The sequence below is a fragment of the Panthera tigris genome, chromosome C1 (assembly GCF_018350195.1).
Source record: "Panthera tigris isolate Pti1 chromosome C1, P.tigris_Pti1_mat1.1, whole genome shotgun sequence".
In the NCBI taxonomy this organism is placed as follows: domain Eukaryota; kingdom Metazoa; phylum Chordata; class Mammalia; order Carnivora; family Felidae; genus Panthera; species Panthera tigris.
This window is the reverse complement of record NC_056667.1, coordinates 103,126,690-103,147,903: the sequence shown is the minus strand read 5'-3', so window position 1 is coordinate 103,147,903 and position 21,214 is coordinate 103,126,690. Positions and strand designations below refer to the sequence as shown.

The window sequence follows — 21,214 nt, the reverse complement described above, 5'->3', positions numbered from 1 at the left end:
CCTGCAGCAAATAACTCAGGGACTTTGAGTTTGTGTGTTATGACTAAGTAAATTGTTCTTATCTTTGACTCTTTTGTATGTTCTTTGCACTATAAACTATGAAGTAGCTGGTAATGATGTCTTGTGTTCCTAGACCGCTGGCTAGGCAGCTCCTTCTCCTCCAGGGAGAAGGACTTGGGACTAGAATTCAAAGAGCCTGCCCTGGGATTTGGTTGTTAGTGACAGACCGTTGGAGGGGTCAGCCAACTGGAGCTTCAATTTCATCATCTATCAGTGAGGGCCTCTCCTTTTTCCCCAGGGCTGTACTGAACATAAAATTATAAACAGGATGTGTTTGAGGAGATTTAAAGCACAAAGGTAAGGTGTGTGCATTTCCAGTGTGTGTGTCCCAAGGCTCTGTGGGAAGAAACAGGCTCGTAGGACTCATTGGGACTCCTTGTCCTGGTGTTTCATCGCAAAGAGCCTCTTTACTCACTTGTAAGTCAGGAGTCGAGAGTGGATCGCTGTTAATGACTAGCTCACCAAGTGTAAGGTGGGGCTCTAAGTATTCGGAGCTTCCCGGTTGCTTGGAAGGCTGGCTCTGTCCCATCATCTGGGTCTGAATCCAAATGTTACCTTTCCAGGAAGTGCTAAGCCTACCTGCCCCCCCCCCCCCCCCCGCTGTCCCACCACTGACTGTCCTCACACATAGCCTTTGTCACCAGAAATCCTCTCATTTACCTTCTACTTGTCACCCGTGCCAGATGTCAGGCTTCGGGAGAGCAGGGATCTTGTCCTTTGTGTCACCTGCAATAATCCCAGCTCTTGGGGCAGCTCCTGGCAGAGAGTAGACGCTTAGATATTTGGCTGAATGGAAGTTAGTTTGGCAGGGAAGGAGCTGCAAGAATAGAATCAGGATGGTTTTTTGTTGTTTATTCTTGAGAGAGAGAAAGAGAGCAAGCTGGGAGGGGCAGAGAGAGAGGCACACACAGAATCCGAAGCAGGCTCCAGGCTCTGAGCTGTCAGCACAGAGCCCGACGCGGGGCTTGAACCCATGAACTGCGAGATCATGACCTGAGCTGAAGTCGGAGGCATGACAGGGGCTTAACCAACTGAGCCACCGGGGCGTCCCAGAATCAGGATGTTTTTGATAAACTGCTCTTAAGGAGAGGACAGTTAAGAACTCTGACACTGTCCGATCATCTGAGGTCCTGGGTCTGATCACGTGGGCATGGGCATCTCTGGGTTGCATCTTGGTTAAATGATTTTCACATTTGTTGCATAGGAGTTTGAGGAGGGTAGCAAGTTCAACTGGACAAGTTTCCTCAAGATCTCGGCAACTCCTCTCCTTGGCATTTCGTGAAGGACCGTCCAGCTTTTCTTAATCTCGTTGCCTGGTTGTCCGGTGGCTGTGAAGGGTATGGGCATTGGCATTGACAAACTGCGTGGCAGAGCAGACACATTCTTATCCTCTGAGGCTCTGTGTCCGCATCCATCAAATGGCACAACAGTACCTCATTCTAGTGTTAGGAGGATCAGAGAGGGGAAGGCACACAGGGCCTCGCACACTGTCAGTGCCGCTGTTTTGATGATCTTCGGACACCTTTGCCACAGGCAGGACCCCAGGGGAGGAAGGAGCACAGGCCGTGGCAAGGAGTGTTGATAAACAGGAAAGATAGCCTTGAGGCAGCAACGCAGGGTTTGCTCTGGGTCTGAGATGGCCTCCGGCATCCGAGAGGCTCTAAGCCTCAACTGCTCTCAGCACTGATGCGCTCGCTCGCTCTTCTGTAATTGACAGGACGGCGCCTAAGATTCCTCACAGTCTCACCTGACCTGCTTCCTCCTTTCAACATATACCTGTTGTCTGGGCTTGCTGAGCCATTCACGTTCCTGAACACAGTGCGCTCTTCACCTGCGGTGCTTTCCTCCATCCAGCCTAACTGCGTGCGTCCCCTAACACAGCATAGGCCTCATGGTGGGGAGGCTGGGGAGATGGCCGAAGGAGCCCTGACTCAAGTGGCTTTGAATCCAGGCTCTGTTGCTTATCCGAATAGCCATGGGAAACCGACTTAACTTTTCAGAATCTCTTTTTTTTTCCCTTGTAGAATGGAGCATTTGGATTAAATGCAAACTCATAACAGGTACCGAGGCTGGTGCTTGGTGCTTAGTAGGAACTCGATAAATATGTAAAACAGCAGCAAAGCATTTTCTTTTAAATGTTCTAGCACCCATGCCATTGTTGGGTAATTATGCTTGTGACTTTCCGCACCTCACTAGTGGGCTCTGTGAGGGCAGAACAGTGTCTAACCTGGCTGGGGCCTTGGTATCTGTCCCATAGTAGGAAGTGAATGTAACTTGTTGATTATATAAATGCTACTTGAAATTTGGATGATGGAGTGATGCCTTCAGATGGTAGTGGTCAGGAAGGGATTTGTGTTTAACTTAAAATTTGAAAATTTTAAATGGGTAGGTTTTGAATTCATTGACTTGGAAAGAATGTTTGCTTAGGAGCTACTATGAATAAGTAATCAGAGTGAGGAAGGTGCTTTAGGCAGAGCAGGTAGCACGAGCAAAGGGCAGGCTGGGTGTCGGTGGCCATGAGGAGGCCAGTTTGCTGTCTACTGAGGAGCTGTGGGGAATGAGACAGGGCTGGGTATGCTGAGCCTGAGCAAGGGGTTTGGATTCTGTTTCTTCTGTTTGTTTTTAATGTTTATTTATTTATTTATTTATTTACTTTTGAAACAGAACGAGAGAGAGAGCATGTGCATGCGAGTGGGGGAGGGACAGAGAGCGAGGGAAGGACTGAGAACTCCAAACTGTCAGCACAGAGCCCGACACGGGGCTTGAGCCCATGAACCGTGGGATCATTTCCTGAGCCGAAATCAAGAGTTGGACATTTAACCGACTCAGCCACCCAGCTGCCCTGGATTCTGTTTCTTACACAATTCTTTTAGCGCCTGACAAGATGAGGGCAAGATCTGAAGGCAGTGACCAGGAGAGCCCGGGGGCAGGAGGACTCTGGCACACACGAAAACAGGGAAGGGGTAGAAATGCAAGGTCAAGGGGAGCCTGGGTGGCTTAGTCGGTCAAGCGTCTGGCTTCGGCTCAGGTCATGATCTCACGGTTCGTGAGTTCGAGTTCCGCGTCGGGCTCTGTGCCGACAGGGCAGAGCCTGGAGCCTGCTTTGGATTCTGTGTCTCTGTAACATTATGGGTCAATTTTTCTTCCTTATACTTCTTGTATTTTCCAAATTTTTCTGCAAAAACACGGTTATTTTTTATTATTATTAGAGAGAGCCAGAGAGGGACAGAACGTACATGGAAGTGGGGGAGAAGGGCAGAGGTAGAGAGAAAGAGAGCTCCAAGGAGGTTCCATGCTCAGCACAGATCCCCACACAGGGCTCAATCCCACGACCCTGGAATCAAGAGTCAAATGCTCAACTGACTGAGCCACCCAGGTACCTCCACTGTGTTATTAAAAAAAAAAACTTTTTTTAATGTTTATTTATTTTTGAGAGAGAGACAGAGAGACAGAGAGAGAGAGAGAGAGAGAGAGAGTGGGGGAGGGTCAGAGAGGGAGACAACGAATCCGAAGCAGGTTCCAGGCTCTGAGTTGTCAGCACAGGGCCCGACATGGGATTTGAACTCACAAACCACAAGGTCATGACCCCAGTCGGATGCTCAACTGACTGAGCCACCCAGGTGCCCCCTCCTTCCCCACGGGTTATATTTAATCACTGAAACAGAACACGGCTTCCTTACTCTTAGAAGTCTTGCTGACTAGGGGCGCCTGGGTGGCTCAGTCGGGTGGGCATCTGACTTCGGCTCAGGTCATGATCTCAAAGTTTGGGAGTTCGAGCCCCGTGTCAGGCTTTGTGCTGACAGCTCAGAGCCTGGAGCCTGCTTTGGATTCTGTGTCTCCCTCTCTCTCTGCCCCTCTCCTGCTCACACTGTTTCTCTCTCTCTCAAAAATAAACAAATAAACATTAAAAAAAAATTTTTTTTAAATAAATAAATAAATAAAAATAAACATTAAAAAAAAAAAAAGAGTCAGATGCTCAACTGACTGAGCCACCCGGGCCCTTGGACTTCCGTGTCCTAAGCTTAGTGACATTTTCCGTTCTCCTTCTCTCTACCTCTTGCCATCATTTCCCACTGTTAATTACCCGATCTTGAGATTCTTCTATTAGTTTTGACTACGCTGTAAAATCTTGGCCTTGAACTCCAGCCCGAGGATCTGGCCTGAGTTTCGTGGTCAGCAGACGCCACTACAGGCAGAGGAAGGGCAGGCTCAGAGCTGGGCTCCACGAGAATGGCAGGCGGGATGCACTGGAGCCAAGAAGCCCCGTGGGGCGGCCAGGTCACAGGCCGTTGTGATAATCCTACTCACAGACGGTCAGGCCCTGACCCGGCACGGCAGCTGTGAGAACAGAGTGGAGGCAACAGCAGTAAAGCGACAGATTATATCAATCCTTCAGTCCTGTTCCCTCAGATTTCCGGAGGCAGAGGTGGCCACAGTCAGAGCCGTTTCAACAGCACCCGTGTCCACAATACTCATTTACACCCACTGTGACCAGAGGACAGGTGCAACAGGTCGACAGCCCCCGGGGGTGTCATGGCCCCTGTTCCTCCCCCTAATCTGACCTCTCTCACACGCAGCTGGGTTGTGGTTTGCCCTCACAAGGAACAGCCAGCTCCCGCACAGGGTGCTTTTGGCTCCTCGCAGTGCTGAGCTACAAGATCGCTCTAATTCTGCCATCACCGTCTCCTTCTACCTGCTGCTCCAGGAAGGCCGTTTGTTTCCCAGATTTATTACTTTAGTTCAGTTTTTCCTACTATCCAACTGTGATGCCTTTCCTGCTTCAAGCCCCAGACTCCCCTCTCTTATGCACTGAACTGTGTCCCTCCCCAAATTCTTCTGTTGAAGCCTTAACCCTCAAGGTGATTATATTTGGAGACTGGACTTTACAAAGAGATCATTAAGGTTAAATAAGGTCACAGGGTAGGGAAATAATCCAATAATCCTTACAAGATGATGAAGAGACACAGGGAGTGCAACCCACAGAAAGAAGGTGGCCGTCTGCAAGCCAAGTAGAGAGACCTCAGAAAAACCAACCCTGCTGATGCCTTCACCTCGGACTCTCAGCCTCTGGAACTGTGAAGAAATGAATTTCTATTGTTTAAGCACACACACACTCCACCGCCCAGTTTATGGTATTCTTACTATGGCAGTGAGGAGACTCACAAGGCTTCTGCTTGAGTTCAGTGTTGCAAAGGGAAGGTGTCAGCGAAAACCAAGCTCATGCCTTGGTGACTGACAGAAAAGCGATACCATTAAAAGATGGTGTCATGGTGGGGCGCCTGGGTGACTCAGTTGTTTGAGCATCTGACTTCACTCAGGTCATGATCTCATCGGGCTCTGTGCTGACAGCTCAGAGCCTGGAACCTGCTCCAGATTCTGTGTCTCCCTCTCTCTCCCTGCCCCTCACCCACCCACACGTGCATGCTCTCTCTCAAAATAAATAAATAAACTTAATATAAATAAAATAAAATAAATATATAAATAGCATGGAAGCCCAGGGGCACCTGGGTGGCTCGTCGGTTAAGCATCCGACTTCGGCTCAGGTCAGATCTCATACTCCGTGAATTCGAGCCCTGCATCAGGCTCTGTGCTGACAGCTCAGAGCCTGGAGCCTGCTTCAGATTCTGTGTCTCCCTCTCTCTGATCCTCCCCCATTCACACTCTCTGTCTCAAAAATAAACATCAAAAAAAAAAAAAAATAGCATGGAAGCCCAGGATGGAGTGGGCCTGAGAAGCAAAAGAATAGTAAATAACAGAGGCAATGAATATAGACTCATCTTGAAAGGGATGATGGAGATGGGGCGCCTGGGTGGCTCAGTCGGTTGAGCATCTGACTCCAGCTCAGGTCACGATCTCACGGTTTATGAGTTCAAGCCCTGCATCGGGCTCTGTGCTGACAGCTCAGAGTCTGGAGCCTGTTTCGGATTCTGTGTCTCCCTCTCTCTCTGCCCCTCCTCCGCTCACACTCTGTCTCTCTCTCAAAAATAAACATTAAAGAAAATTGGAAAAAAAAAAAAAAGGGGATGATGGAGAGCATCGGGATAGCAGCCTGAGGGGAAAGCAGAGATGATGATTTTATTTCCAATGTGAAGAAAATGAGCAGCATGTTGCCATCAAGGCAGGACAGGAAATGGGTTTAACCTCCATGGGATGAAATATTTCCACTGGGGCAGAAGTTAAAAACAAAATGAGAGAAAGAGGAAAATAAGGCCACTCACCTGACCTTCAATCCCTCCTGCAAAGTAGCTGAGACAAATGAGGATCTTTGGGAACACAGACCAAGGGTCCATGGGTTCAAACTGACAAATTGCAGAGGCTGGCCGGGAGAGGCCTGTGAATTAGCTGGTATTTGGCAGGAAAAGACAGCTGCAGTGAGGAAATAGGAACCCAGAAAGCTGGATCTGCCGACTTCTCAAGAGAATCTGGAAATCTGGATGTATGCAGAATGTCCCCATTGTAAAAAAACGACAGCTATTTCCAGTTTTTTAAGAAACTCCATGTAAACGCAACAGAATCAAGCCCTGGGCTGGCAGTTTATTAACCACTGGCCAAAAGGATTTCCAGTAGCCACAGCATTGTTTCACTAAAATGAGTCAACAAATTGAATACAATGTTCTAAGAAACAACTTCAGTTAAATTTTTTCCCTCAGATAGTTAGGTCGATCTTACTAATTTATAGCGGACAAATCAGGATGATTTCTCATGGCTTCTTCGCACCATAGGGTCCATCAACAAGAGAAGGAGACACTAAATTCTACTCCTGAAGCCCTTATTACACTATATGTTAACTAACTTGGATTTAAAAAAAAAAAAAATAGGAGAAAGTGGTAACTTTTACCCTAAGGTGGGGTTTGACCTATGTAAAAAACAGAAGGCTAAAAGATGAGAATTTCTATACTTAGGATGAGCACAGAGCAGGAACGGGAGACCAGTGTAGGGCTAGAGAGAGGAGCGGTCAGGGACTGACTCAGCAGGGTGAATGAGAAGGAATGAGGTACTGAAGGAGTAGTTCCAAAAAATAAGGTATCGACCTGGAAAAGTCATCTTAAAAGATCTTTAGAACAGGGACGCCTGGGTGGCTCAATTGGTGAAGCGTCTGACTCTCAACTTCAGCTCGGGTCATGATCTCAGTCATGACATCGAAACCCATGTTGGGCTCTGCGCTGAACTTGGGGCCTGCTTGGGATTCTCTCCCTCCTTCCCCTCTGCCCCTCCCCTGCTCTCTCTCTCTTTCAAAATAAAGAAGTAAACTTTTTTTTTTTAAAGATCTTTAAAACAGAGTAATTTCTAGTCATGAAAAGTCTAAAAGAGATGTCTAGGTATGCAGGTGATAGAAAGGAAATTTATATTTTTTTTAATGTTTATTTATTCTTCAGAAAGAGAGAGAGACAGAGCATGAGCGGGGGAGGGACAGAGACAGAAGGAGACACAGGATCTGAAGCAGGCTCCAGGCTCTGAGCTGTCAGCACAGAGCCCGACACAGGGCTCAAACTCGAGGACCACAGGATCATGACCTAAGCCGAAGTCGAACGCTCAACCGACTGAGACACCCAGGTGCCCCGGGAATTTGTAGTTTTATTTCCATCTTCCCACATCACTCGAGTCTGGGTAAAGGATATCAGTAAGAAAAAGAGTTTTAAAAAATAACCCAGTTTTTAATCCCAGTGTTGGCACTTACTAGCACCAAGAATATGGATGACTTCCCTGATTTTGAAAGACAGAAGTGTGCCTGAAATCAGAGATGCATATGGGCACGGTGAAGATTGCTTAAGACAGAACCTGTGGAGCATCTAAGCACAGTGTCTGGAGCACAGAAGGCCATTGCATCATCTTCCCTGTCCTCTGGTGGGAGCCCCGATGCCCTGGGGACCCCCTCCTCTGTGAGAATATTTGAACAGTGTTCCCCATTTTCTTTTTGAAGCAGACAAGGAGGGATGGGCTGGGGGGTAGGCAGGCCCCTTGATTAGTAGGTTGGCGATTTTCCATCCGTGGCCTGAATGCCATCTCTGCAAAGTCAGCTTTAGCTGTTAGGAAGTCAGGGCTGAGGATTTTGTTCCTCACGGAATAAAGTGCAAATAATGAACTTAATGAATTCAGATTCCTCAGAACCCAGAAGTTTCATGTAAGTCTGATAGCCAGGGAATTACAAAAATAGAACCAAATACCACCTATCAAGGAAGTATAAAGTGCCAGGGATGGGGTGCCTGGGTGGCTCAGTTAAGCGTCCGGCTTCAGCTCAGGTCATGACCTTGCAGTCCGTGGGTTTGAGCCCCTGTCGGGCTCTGTGCTGACAGCTCAGAGCCTGGAGCCTGCTTTGGATTCTGTGTCTTCCTCTCGCTCTGCCCCTCCCCTGCTTGCTCTCTGTCTCTGTCTCAAAAATAAATAAAACATTTAAGAAAAAAAAAAAAGTGCCAGGGAGCCTTTATAAAACTTCAAGGCTAAGTGGGCCAGGGGGTCCCGGCACCTGAGGCAGATGAGCTCTAACAGACATGCACACGAGGTAACCAGCACAGGGACCAAGGAACAGATGAGGGTAGAGAAGATCGAATGAGGGAGGCATGACCTAATATACAGAAAGCTGGTCTGGGTGTGGATCATCCGTAGCCAAGGAGTAACCAGTGATTAAGGCCCACTGGCCATGTAGCATCACTGACTTTCCAGAAGATTACAGAAAGGATGTAGGGGGAGCTGCATTCTGTTTGGAGGCAGAAAAACAGAAGAGGGATGTCACTGGAGACAGCCAGGCGCAGTGACTTCAGGAGAAAAGAAGGGGCCCCGGGACTGTCTTCTGCAGAGGATACAATTGGATTATTCCACAAACAGGGTACCCTGCAACCGCCAGCCATGAGCACCATGGGTCTAGTGCCGTCCTCTCTCCTAGTTGGGAACCAGTGGTGCAGCGAGTACAAAACATAGCCTCTCTTCGCAAGGCACTTACGTAACCAATGCCGGAGCCAAGAAAAAACTAAACAACAACAACTTCACAAGACAGCAGGTGAATAATGTTTAACCCTAGGAATTGTGACTGTGGATAGATATCTGATTGTATACGTAGGAGATACCGAAGAGTAAATTATGTCTGTTTCATCAAAGGCGGGCCGGGCAGAGAGGGCAGGGGCCCAGCGGTACATTCAGCCCGAATGCCGCTCGCTTTGCACTGAACGCCTTGCTGGTCTAGAAAACCCTTGCAACTTCAGCAAGGAGGAAACAGCGTCACTGGCAAGGCTGAGCAATGGCCGCACACTGGGCCCACGTGGAGCACAGGGCTCCTACACCACCGGAGTGCATCTGTGAGACGAACAGAACACCAGACTCCTGTCGCAAAAGCACAGTTGGTGGAGACGGAGATGTTAAGTCAGCAACTGTAGACAGGCCGAGAATTCCCTACAGCCACCAGCCCTGCCCAAGGGCCTCCTGGTGCCCCCTCCTGCCCTGTGCCCGCGTGCCCGCCTTCCTTCAGAGCCAGCCCCAGGGCCTCACAAGTGCCATTTCTTCCAACAGCATAGGAGGAACCCTATTGTGTCTCAGCTGGTACCAACAGACGTCTCCGGCAAAGCAGACATAAAGACATAAATAAATCTTCCTTTCAACAAGCTATTTTTTTTTTTTAACGTTTATTTATTTTTGGGACAGAGAGAGACAGAGCATGAACGGGGGAGGGGCAGAGAGAGAGGGAGACACAGAATCCGAAACAGGCTCCAGGCTCTGAGCCATCAGCACAGAGCCCGATGTGGGGCTCGAACTCACGGACCGCGAGATCGTGACCTGAGCTGAAGTCGGAGGCTTAACTGACTGCGCCACCCAGGCGCCCCTATGTTTATTTTTATTTTAGAGAGAGAGAGAGACAGAGTGCAAGGAGGGGAGGAAGAGAGAGAGAGGGAGACACAGAATCAGAAGCAGGCTCCAAGCTCCAAGCTGTCAGCACGAAGCCCGATGCAGGGCTCGAACCCACGAACCACGAGATCATGACCTGAGCCGAAGTCAGACGCTCAACCGACTGAGCCACCCAGGCACCCCAAGCATCTGACTCTTGATTTCAGAAAGATAAATTGGCTGTCCTTTTTGTCATGTTGGGCCTTTAACTCTTCTCTGACCACACCCAAGCACGTTCCCACTTCCACACCTGATGTCCACATCGTTCTCAGTGTTTAGAATATTCTCTTCCTACTTCTGTACCTATTGAAGTCCTACCTATCTGTTGTCAAGATCTACATCAAGTCCTACCTAATCTGTGAAGTCTTCCTGAATTTGCCCCACATTGTAGGTCTTATGGCATTTAGATTGTGCTCATAGAGGTAACTCTTTTTGTACTAAAACTTTTCCTTTGCCCCTATTCAACTATAAAAGTCCCTTGAGAATAGAGGTGGTGTTTAACTTTATTCCATCAACCATTTAAGAGTATTTTGCATTTTTAAAAATGTTTATTTCTGGGGGGTGGTGGGAGAGAGAGAGCACATGCCTGCATGAGCGGGGGAAGGGCAGAGAGAGAGGAAGAGAGAGAATCGCAAGCAGGTTCCTCACCGTCGGCATGAAGCCCGACATGTGGTTCAAACACGTGAACTGTAAGATCATGACCTGAGCCAAAATCAAGAGCCAGACGTTTAACCCACTGAGCCACCCAGGTGCCCCAAGAGTATTCTGCATTCAAGTCAGGACGAACATGGGTGGCCTGGACAAATGAAACCAGGGTCATATGTCTTCTTCTTGATGTTCAGTAGAAAGTGGAAGAACCTTTGATCACCATCCTAGGTGGCCTTCACCCACTCCAGTATGCTAACTGAGGAAGTTAAGGAGGGGGAAAGTGCTTGGAAGGGAACAAGAAGCTGAAGTAGAGCTGTCACGCATTCCTCTTGCCCAGGGGCTCATGGGATGACTGGAAGAACCACAGGATGACTGGTAGGGCCTCAGATAGGAATGGAGCTTAAGACTCCACCCACAGGGTGCTGGGGGAGGAGGCATGGCTTCTGCTTTTAAGGTTGGTTAGATTTAGGGGGTGGAAAGTGGCCCCACAGACTTAACCCATAGAGTGAAGACCACATGGGAGCCGTTCAAGGTTGTTTTCACCTGCTTGATCCTGTTTGCCTGGCTCAGAACTGGAACTTGGGGAGGGAGGCATGAGGCACAGGCTTCAGGTCACCATGCACTCCTATACTGTTGGCCAAGGCATTGACTGGTCAGAGCTGGATCCTGAGGACTGCACATGGTGGCCAGGGCCTCTCCTATCCCAGCTGCCCCCTTGGTTTCTCATGTTGAGTAAAGGTGAGCTTAAGGTGGCTGTTAATAGTTCACCCAACCTTGACATTCTTTTCTGATCCATGAGGGTGTTATCCCAAGACTGAGGAGAATAAGTGGGAGTTAGGAACAGCAAAGGGTGGTTTTAAGCACTAGTTTCTTAAGTTAGTGGGACCTTCTAAAAAGGCTCCTGTTCGGGTTTCAAGCCTGGAGCCTGAGTCAGTAGATCTGGGGTGAGGTGTAGGCATCGATTTCTAGAAATCTCTATAGGTGATTCTGGGGGCCAGCTAGGGTTGGAATCCAATCTGTAAGGTGCTTGGGAGGTTCAGTGAGGTTGTGTACATGCCTGGCACACAGCGAGTTTTCAAATGGCAACGTGATTTATTATCGCATCACCTGAAGGTCTGTAGATGTATACTCTTTCGACGAAGTATATCTGTTCACTCAGATGAAAGTGGATGGGGCCTTTGGGCATGAGTGGACAACTCCCAGGATTGAGGAGATGAACGAAGATCTTATAATTCTTGCTTTACTTCACTTTTCTAGGAGCTGTCCTTTCTTTTCCTTCCTCAGAAGAATTTGATCTCCTGACTTGTGTTTTATCTGATCTTTAGCAACTTCAGGATTCCTTTATGAAATACCTGGAGGCTCACAGGAGTTAGACAAATAACTCTGCTTTGGAGTAGGGCACGTTTCAGAGAACCCCATGTTCACTTTTGTATTGGGAAATGCTTTGTGTTCTTGTCAGGCTCCCACTGACCTTGAGACTCTCAAATATTTCTTAGGAGATCATGGAGTTTTCATGAGCTAAGTGGCTTTAAGATCCCTTCACTCCCACCCGTTTCCTGCACTGGGTAGGCTTATGAGCATTCATGTCTATGATAGTTTTCTTTTCTTCTCTTCTCTTCTCTTCTCTTCTCTTGTAATTTTTTAGAGCATAAGTAGGGGAGAGGGGCAGAGAGAGAGAAACAGAGAGCAAGCGAACCTTAAGCAGGTTCCACGCTTAGCACAGAACCTTATGTGGGGCTCGATCCCATGACCCTGGGATCATGACCTGAGGCAAAATCAAGAGTTGGACGCTTAGCAGACTGAGCCACCCAGATGCCCCTATGATAGTTTTAAATTAGAAATTTCCACATATAACAATTATCTTAGAACAGAGAATGTTTTATTTTTAATTTTTGTCTTTTTTGTAGCTGGCACACAATGTTATATTCTTTTCCGGTGAATATAGTGATTTGACAACTTTATGCTGTGTTCAAGCGTAGCTACCCTCTCTCACCGTACAACACTATTACAGTACCATTGGCTGTATTCCCTATGCTATACCTTTTATCCCCGTGACTGATTCATTCCATAACTGGAAGCCAATATCTCCCACTCCCCTTCCTCCCTTTTGCCCATTCACCAACTCCTCCCATCTGGCAACTCTCAGTTAGTTCTCTGTATTTATGGGCCTGTTTCTGCCTTGTTCACTTTTTTAGATTCTATATATAACTGAAATCATATTGTATTTGTCTTTCTCTGGCTTATTTCACTTAGCATTATACCCTCTGTGTCCATTCATGTTGCTACTAATGGCAAGATCTGATTCTTTTTAGTATATGTGCTGCCAAAGCGAGCACAAGATCTCATTCCTTTTTATGGCTGAGTAATATTCCATTATTTAATATAATTAATATATTACATATTAATATATTAACAATAAATATATATTTGTACATTATATATTAATATATTATATCATTAATTTATTAATATTATATATATTAATATTACATATTAATATTATATAATTATATATATAATATATATATTTCCATCTTCTTTATCCATTTGTCTATTGGTAGGCACTCGGGCTGCTTCCATACCTTGGCTATTGTAAATAATTCTGCCATACACAGGGGTGCACATATCTTTTTGAATGAATGTTTTTGTTTTCCTTGGGTAAATACCCAATAGTGAGATTACTGGACCGTATGGTAGTTCTCTTTGTAATTTTTTGAGGAACCTCCATACTGTTTCCCACAGTGGCTGTACTAATTTACATTCCCACTGGTAGTGCACAAGGGTTCCTTTTTCTCCATATCCTTGCCAGCACTTTTTATTTCTTTTTGTTACTGGCCGTTCTGGCAGGTGTAATGTGACACCTCTGTGGCTCTGACTTGTGTTTTCCTGATGATGAGTGATGCTGAGCATCTTTTCACATGTCCTGTTGGCCATCTGAATGTCTTCTTTGGAAAAATGTTTATTCAGGTCCTCTGCCTATTTAAAAAGCAATCAGATGATTATTATTATTATTATTATTTTGTTTTGTTTTCGTTTTTGTTTGCTTTTTCTTTTGGTAGAACAGGGAAATTTCTGATGTGCAGGGTGACAGGTAAGGCACACTTCACAAGTCCTGTCGACTTCAGGATCAACTGAGTGGAGTCTCACTGCTTCCCCAGCCAGCCCTGCCGAGGAAAGTCCGGCAGCTTCCAGACCCAGACACACAAACTGAGGGGAAAATGAGCCGACTTCTGAGCCTCGGCCAACCAAATCGAATTCTCTTGGCTTTTTGGGTCTGGTTTTTGTAGATCATGAACCCTTAGGAACAGCTCCTGGCTCAGACTTCTCTGTGTGCAGGCTGGTGGTGAGGGGGTGTTGACTCGGGGTCAGAGATGGGCCCATGTTGATGGTTGTCCGAGAGGTTAGAACCCTTGGCCAGCTTGGAGCTCAGAAGAGTCCTCTGGGTCCCACCAGCTATTTCTTTTGTGTGGTAAATAGCCCAGCGGCTTCAATTCTTTCTTCTCTGGCCACATCCAGAGGTCCTGTGTGCCCTCCTCTGTCGTCATTGCCTTGCCTTCCCAACTTCTAAAATGTGTTGCGTTTTTCTTCTGGGCCATGGGCATATTATTCTCTTTCCTCGTAGCAAAAATCTACTCCTTTTGGAAGAAGGTGAGGTCTAAAGGTAAGATTAATAATTAAGATTGATTAGAAAAAATATCTGGCTCTCAGCCCTGAGTCTCTCCTGTCCACCAGCCAGCACTTTGTTCTCTTTCCCACAGACAAACAACTTTGTTGCCAAGAATTGATTTTCTTCCCAGAGCTCAGAAATGGTTACAGCTTTCTTTCATTTCTAGGGTTTTATTTTGGCGATGTGAACTGGGGGAATAACGCCTGTTGAAGATTTAATGGGCTCCAGCACTGGATGATTGCTGATACGGTATTATAGAAATCCATATGCTTTCGCTAGTTAAACACTTGTCCACCATAGGGATCTGGGCTGGATTTTCTCAGGAAGCAGAAGACGGAGATTGGGGCTGAAGAAACAGCCCTTAAATACAAAGATCCTTCCTATTAGGCCCTGTGTTCCAGAGTCCCAGGCATCCTCATCACAAAGCAGCAGGTCGTCGTGGATCCCAGCCCCGATTTAGGGGCCAGTGTAACACCAGGATGCGGATTAGATGGACCCAGGCCTGGAGCTGGACTGGAGCCCAGCCCCTTTGACGCCTAGCTGAATTGTCTCTCAGCAAGATGGCCAAGGAAATAGTTTTAGGGCTCTGAGGGTCCAATGGAAGGCCCGGCTTTGGGGTTTCGATATGTTTTTCTCTGCTGCTGTGGTGGAAGGAGTTACATATTTCATCAGTGTGGCGTGGGCACCGGCATTAATCCTTCAGTGGCTGACCAGTGTGGAGGGCTGACGGGTGCGAAGGGCTGACGGGTGGCAGGAGGATGTAGGGGGCCAGCGCCCAGGCTTCAAAGACACAAGTGCGGATCTGAGTGATTGCTGTCTGGCTGTTGGAAAACTTTCATCAAACAAACAATTTGGGATCTTGCCAAGAAGCAGTGATCTGTCTTTTCTTGTGTGTTGAGCTTTTGGGTCTCTACCGAGACCCAGGAAAATGTTGCCTCTTCCCCCCTCCCCAAACACAGGACTAGTCTCCTAGCAAGGTGGTTTCACATTCTATCCTCCCAGACCTGCAGAGAAAGAGATTTTGATCCTGTGGCTGACTCCCAGGGTGGGAGATCGCTGAATTTTAGGGGTGAGGGCCTGAGAAATGGCCTTTATTTTGATTATAAGGACTTGTTGCAGATTTTTCAGGATTTGGTTGAGGTTTGTTTACAATTGCTCCCAAATTTCGGAGGGCTCTGGGTTTTTTCTAGCTTTTCAGCTCTATGAAATTGCAAGCTGAGAGGGATCTAGAGGTGAGTGGACAGCGATGTGGATTCAAGCTGGAAAATGGAAGTGATACTTGCAGGCCAGATGCTCAGCAGAAAGAAAAAGTAAAGGCCCAGGGAGCCTGGGTGCCTGCATGCAAGGGAGCCCTGCTCTGGTGATGCCCAGTCCCTCCTAATGCCCTCCCCTGTCTCCTCCCAAAGCAGTGCTTTCCTGGCGATGGGTCATGCTAGGAGGGCTGCGAAGCTCCCCCATGGGTGGGTGATGACCTCACGATTGTGGCTCTATTTTTCTCTTCGTGGGAGACACAGCGGGGAGGGCTCAGCCCCGGGCCCTCGGTGAGAGATCACTTGGAACAGTGTCTATTTGTTTGTTTTCTTGGCCGCTTAGTCATTCGGGCCGCTGGTGGTGTGGCCGCCAGACTCCGCTGAGACTGTCTGTAATGGCCAAGTTGTCAGGCAGCAGGAGGCTTTCTGCCAGGTTTGAACTGTATGTCTCTGTGGGCATGAAGGTCAGAGATGGCTATCTGGGATCACCATGGGGTGGCTTCTAAGGAGCCTGGAGCACTTTGCTGTCTCTCCTCCACGCCCCACCCCCACCCCCCATACCCCACACGGTCATCTGTTCCTGTCCCTCCAGGAGGGAAGGGACAGACGGTTTATTCTCTGATTTACTGGTAGGGAACTGTGACGAGCCGAGCACGAGGCTTGCGCAGCAGGCAGCGTGACCTCAGAGTCCAGCCTTCTGCTCCTGGACCTCTGCCTGGCACCAGCCGATCTGGCTTCTGTTCTCGCTCTCCTGTGGAAGAAGATGCTTACGCTAGGAGGGATCGATGATGCTGGCAGGAGCCTTCCCCGTACGAACCTAGTGCCAAAGTCCCAGCTGGTGGTTTTCATACTTGTCCTTGCTTCCTCCTGTGGCCCGGGGCCCTGCTCTGGCAATGAGGCAAGAGGAAGGGCAGGATGGATGGGAACAGAAGCTGCTTCAAACAGGAGAATCTGACCCGGCCACAGGAGTCCTTTCTCTGTTGGGTATCCCTACTTTGCTCTAAAACTTCAGGGTCCTGGTTCTCTGTCTCCTCTCCAATAGGCCAGGCCAGCTCTGAGGCCTGGCTTCTCTGGTTTTTAGTTGTTTGAGGTCTTCCTGATCCTGTCCTACCTTACCTGCCTCCCACTAGTCCTTCAGGTCTTGGGAAAGGCGTTTTCTCAGGAAGCCATTCTTCCTTCTGCCTGTCCCAATCCCTGCTCCCAGCGCCCTCTGTTATAGTCTGCCTTATCACTGTGTTCTTTCCTAGCATATCCCTCACCATGTGTTGTTGTAAAAATGTGTGGCCTCTGTATGAGAGGCGAAGTAAAGGTCCATGTTGTCCACAGATTTATCCTCAAGGCCTACTACTTGGGAGGCTCTTTAAATATTTGAATGAAAGTGGGCTTGTATCTTTCTTTCTTTCTTTCTTTTTTTAAAAATTTATTTATGTATTTTGAGAGAGAGAGAGAGAGAGAGAGAGCATGAGCATGAGCAGAGGAGGGACAGAGAAAGAGGGAGAGAGAGAATCCCAGGCAGGCTCCATGCCATCAGCACAGAGCCCAGCATGGGGCTCGATCTCACGAACCATGAGATCATGACCTGACTGAGATCGAGAGTTAGACGGTTAACTGACTAAGCCACTCAGGTGTCCTGGGCTGGTATTTCCTTAAAATATTTAGGTCAGGTGTTAAACCTACTTTCTTTAGGAAACAAAGAGGAATTTGGGTTTGGAGCTATTGAAACTGAAAAATCTATGTCTGGGACCCAGCCAAATACATGGGTCTGAAACTCAAGTAAAAAGGTCATCCTTTGGGAAATAGATTTGGAAATCCTTGGCAGGTCCTGGAAGGCGGCCTCCTAAACCTCAGTGTTGCTACAGTCTAGATTTGGTGTGATTAGAAGAAGAGAATTATGGGAGATGGAACACATGGGTTCTTTCTCCAAGGGGATTTTCTGTCCCCTGGGTTTATCCAATTTTTTTCATCACAGAAATGGCCTCCACCTTCCACCCACGAGAATGTGAGCTGTCTAAACAAGAAGGGCAAAGCTATGGCTTCTTCCTGCGAATTGAGAAGGACACTGATGGCCACCTGGTCCGGGTGGTTGAGAAGGGTAGCCCAGCGGAGAAGGCGGGCCTCAAGGACGGAGATCGAGTTCTTAGGATCAATGGTGTCTTTGTGGACAAGGAGGAACATATGCAGGTGAAAGGGACATTTGGGGTTCTTCTAGGATCTCTTTGGCTCCCACATATCTGCTGATTAGTGTTTGGGGTCAGCAGAGGTCTCCCAGCTGCCACTGACAAGGCAGACACCCTATGGCTGTACTTTCTGCCGGTTGATTGTCTCCTCCAAATTAACTGAGAACCACAAAATGGTTCTTAGATTGAATAGTGTCAGAGCTAATAGGCACTGTGTTTGCTCTAGGCTAGAAACTATGCTGGGCGACTTCATAATCATTATTTTGTTGAACCTTTGTCACAACTCATGAGGTACGTATTACCATTCTGCAGATGAGGGCTCAGAGGCTCCGATGACTTACTAATGTCTTGATGCAGTGAACATGTGGGACGGTCTGACCTTACCCCACTTCTGCCTGCCTCCCCATGCACGCCCTTTCCACCACACCATGCTGTTTCCATGAGCCCAGCTGGGATCCGGGCGCTCTAAGTTCTAACAGTGCTAGAGCCCCGCCCCCTCCAGCCCGCACCTGGTTCTTGGGAGGGGTGGGGTAGAGACGGCTGGACGCTGTGCTGACTGTTTGGGCTTCAGAGACCAGCATTCAGAATCCTCTGGATCCAGAGACTGAGCCAGATGGTGAGCATCCCCTGGAATCGCTTCTTGGTTCAAGTTATCTTTTTCTTCCTCCTAGGTTGTGGATCTGGTCAGAAAGAGTGGGAACTCCGTGACTTTACTAGTCCTGGATGGGGATTCCTATGAGAAGGCCATGAAAAAACGGGTAGACCTGAAAGAGTTGGGTCAAAGTCGGAAGGAGCCGAGTTTGAATGATAAGAAACTGCTCCCTGTGGTGAAGGAAGGAGCAGAGACTTGGACGCAGCCGCGTCTCTGCTACCTGGTGAAGGAGGGGAGCAGCTATGGCTTCTCTCTGAAAACTGTCCAAGGTGGGCTTGAGGGCAGGATTTCCAGAAGAAAGATACTGTTATTGGCTAATGGCTTCTTTGACCACCTTTTCAGATGCTATGGCTGTCTAATTGTAGCTTCTCCCTCCCCTCTCCCTCCTTCCCTGACCCTTCCCTTGCTTTGACGATTGTGCAACAAGGGATCAAAACACTGGACCCATCATGGGGTGATGAGGGGCCACTGGGCACTCCTGTCCCCTAGTGTTAGGCTGAGCTTTGAGGTCAGAGTGTTAGAGGGCTGGTGCTTCTTTGTTATTCTTTCCTAGCTCCTTTAGGGTGAGGGTGGAGGGGAGAAGGGGGAATAAAAGGCAAGAAAAAGGAAATTTTTCATAATAGCTACTTTTGAGTAAGGGTGCTGTCTTTCCACTTCAAGTGCCCAGGTGATCACACATTCAACAAATTCTTGAGGGCCTGTTGATGTGGCAGACACCATTCTAGTGGCTGAGGATGCTATTAAAAATCCCACCCTCCTGGGGTGCCTGGGTGGCTCAGTCGGTTGAGCATCCAACTTCGGCTCAGGTCATGATCTTGCAGTTCATGAGTTTGAGCCCCGCGTTGGGCTCTGTGCTGATAGCTCAGAGCCTGGAGCCTGCTTCGGAGTCTGTGTCTCCCTCCCTCTGCCCCTTCCCCGCTCATGCTCTGTCTCTCTCTGTCTCTCAGAAATGAATAAACGTTTAAAAAAAAATTTTTTTAATAAAAAAAAAATCCCACCCTCCTATGACATTTAAATAGTACCTTCTCAGCTGTGGCCCAGCCTCAACTGCTCTGAGGTACATCCCTGACCTCTGAGAGGTACATAGTGATCTGAAAATTCCTGACCACCAGAAAGTACTAGAAACTCTGTTTGTAGAGTTTCAGAGATACAGACTATGCAATTGACTGTGGTTCCGTAATGGTGTCTCTGGGATTTAGAGCCATAGAGGCTACTGGTTCCACCTTGAATTTGCTCCTCCCATGTTCCTTCTGATACTGGAGAAGCACTGGTCATAATTGGGTAAGTGATAAAGAACAGACCAATAGTAAACATAAAACTTGTTTCCAAGGCCTATTTAACCTATAGCAAGAGATATAAACTAGGTAGAAGAGGCATTTCTCAAGTTTGTCCACTGTTAAACATAATGGTGTAGGTGGTCAAGGGAAGCCTGGCATTTCTTAGAAGTCCATTATCAGCAAAATGGTAAAAAAATTATCATAATTCAGATTCAATCCATTTGGCCCTTGTGTTAGTGAACATAATGCATGGTTTAAATAAGCTTTAGGAAGAAAATGTTTTCTACATGACAAATATATAACAAGAGAAATTGTAATGGGAGAAATTTTAAGACAGCAGTTTCTACTGTTATTCCTTACAAGTGATTTATTTTGTCATTATGAAGCTGCCCTTTGCCTAGGTTGAAATATTAATATCTTGAAAGAATTGATATCATTTCTATATCTATCTATATCTATATCTATATCTATATCTATATCTATATCTATATTTGTATCATTTCTATATCTAGCTGCCTTCTGTGGCTCTGTCCTCCTAGGCTTGCATCAATGAGATTTGGTGACCTCATTGGTACATGATGGTTGGTGATAGAACTAGTTAAAGAGGACAGGGCGCACCTGGTGGCTCAGTTGACTGTCCGTCCGACTTCAGCCCAGGTCATGATCTCACAGTTTGTACGTTGGAGCCCCACGTCGGACTCTGAGCCCTGACAGCTCAGAGCCTGGAGCCTGCTTCCGACTCTATGTCTCCCTCTCTCTCTGCCCCTCCCCTGTTCACGCTCTGTTCTCTCTCTCAAAAATGAATAAACGTTAAAAAGAATTAAAAAAAAAATAAAAGGACAGAATGGAACAGATGCTTTCTAATTCCACAAATGAGAAGAATGGGAGTGTGACAGCGATACAGCCCGGGCACAGCTCGGTGCTTTTCCGGTTCAAGAGGCCAGTGCCACCTGAGATTCCTTCCTTGCGTTTAGTTGGGGTCGGAAATTCTATTCGAATCAACAAAACCCAACAAAGCTCCTAGCACAAAGCCAGGAGCTGTAATTATAATTCTAGATCAGAAGGCAAAGTTAGCCTTAAAATTGGAGGTTGTAATTTTTACGTTATTGGGAGGAAATCCCTTATTGTTGGACTTTCTGTGTGATGGAGTTGTGATGCTGGTCTACTCCCTTTCAGGCAAAAAGGGAGTGTACATGACTGATATAACACCTCAAGGTGTGGCTATGAAAGCTGGTGTCCTGGCCGGTGATCACTTGATTGAAGTAAATGGAGAGAATGTAGAAGACGCCAGCCATGAGGAAGTCGTTGCAAAGGTATAGCCCAAAGGGGCACTTTTCTTACCTTTTACTCTCCTCCTATTGGAAGTGACAGGAAGACAGGAGTGGTAGTTTATGATGGAAGGAATATAATGATGGGAAGCTAATCCTTTGTTTTCAGAGTGAATAGACTCACTAGTGGTGTCAGCAGGGTTAGCATAGGGTTTTGGAACAAGGCTAGTTTCATGTTATTTCAAAGAAAAGGGTTCTTTTTTTATTTTTTTTTTTATTTAAAAAAAAATTTTTTTTTTAATGTTTATTTATTTTTTGAGACAGAGAGAGACAGAGCATGAA

General features: G+C 47.3%; 1 protein-coding gene across 4 annotated transcripts in view; it reads left to right on the top strand.

The window, feature by feature from the left end:
* PDZK1 (PDZ domain containing 1) overlaps window positions 1-21,214 on the top strand; it is a 58,806-nt gene that overhangs the window by 15,784 nt on the left and 21,808 nt on the right. For 3 of the 4 annotated variants that reach the window (XM_042993953.1, XM_042993954.1, XM_007092569.3), the window contains 3 exons: window positions 17,468-17,679; window positions 18,347-18,596; window positions 20,781-20,917. In XM_042993953.1, coding sequence (XP_042849887.1) covers window positions 17,470-17,679; window positions 18,347-18,596; window positions 20,781-20,917 — 597 coding nt within the window. In that variant the 5' untranslated portion in view covers window positions 17,468-17,469. Of the gene's footprint in view, window positions 1-14,412; window positions 14,498-17,467; window positions 17,680-18,346; window positions 18,597-20,780; window positions 20,918-21,214 lie in introns of those variants that run through there. The other variant, XM_015542233.2, reaches the window with a different exon arrangement.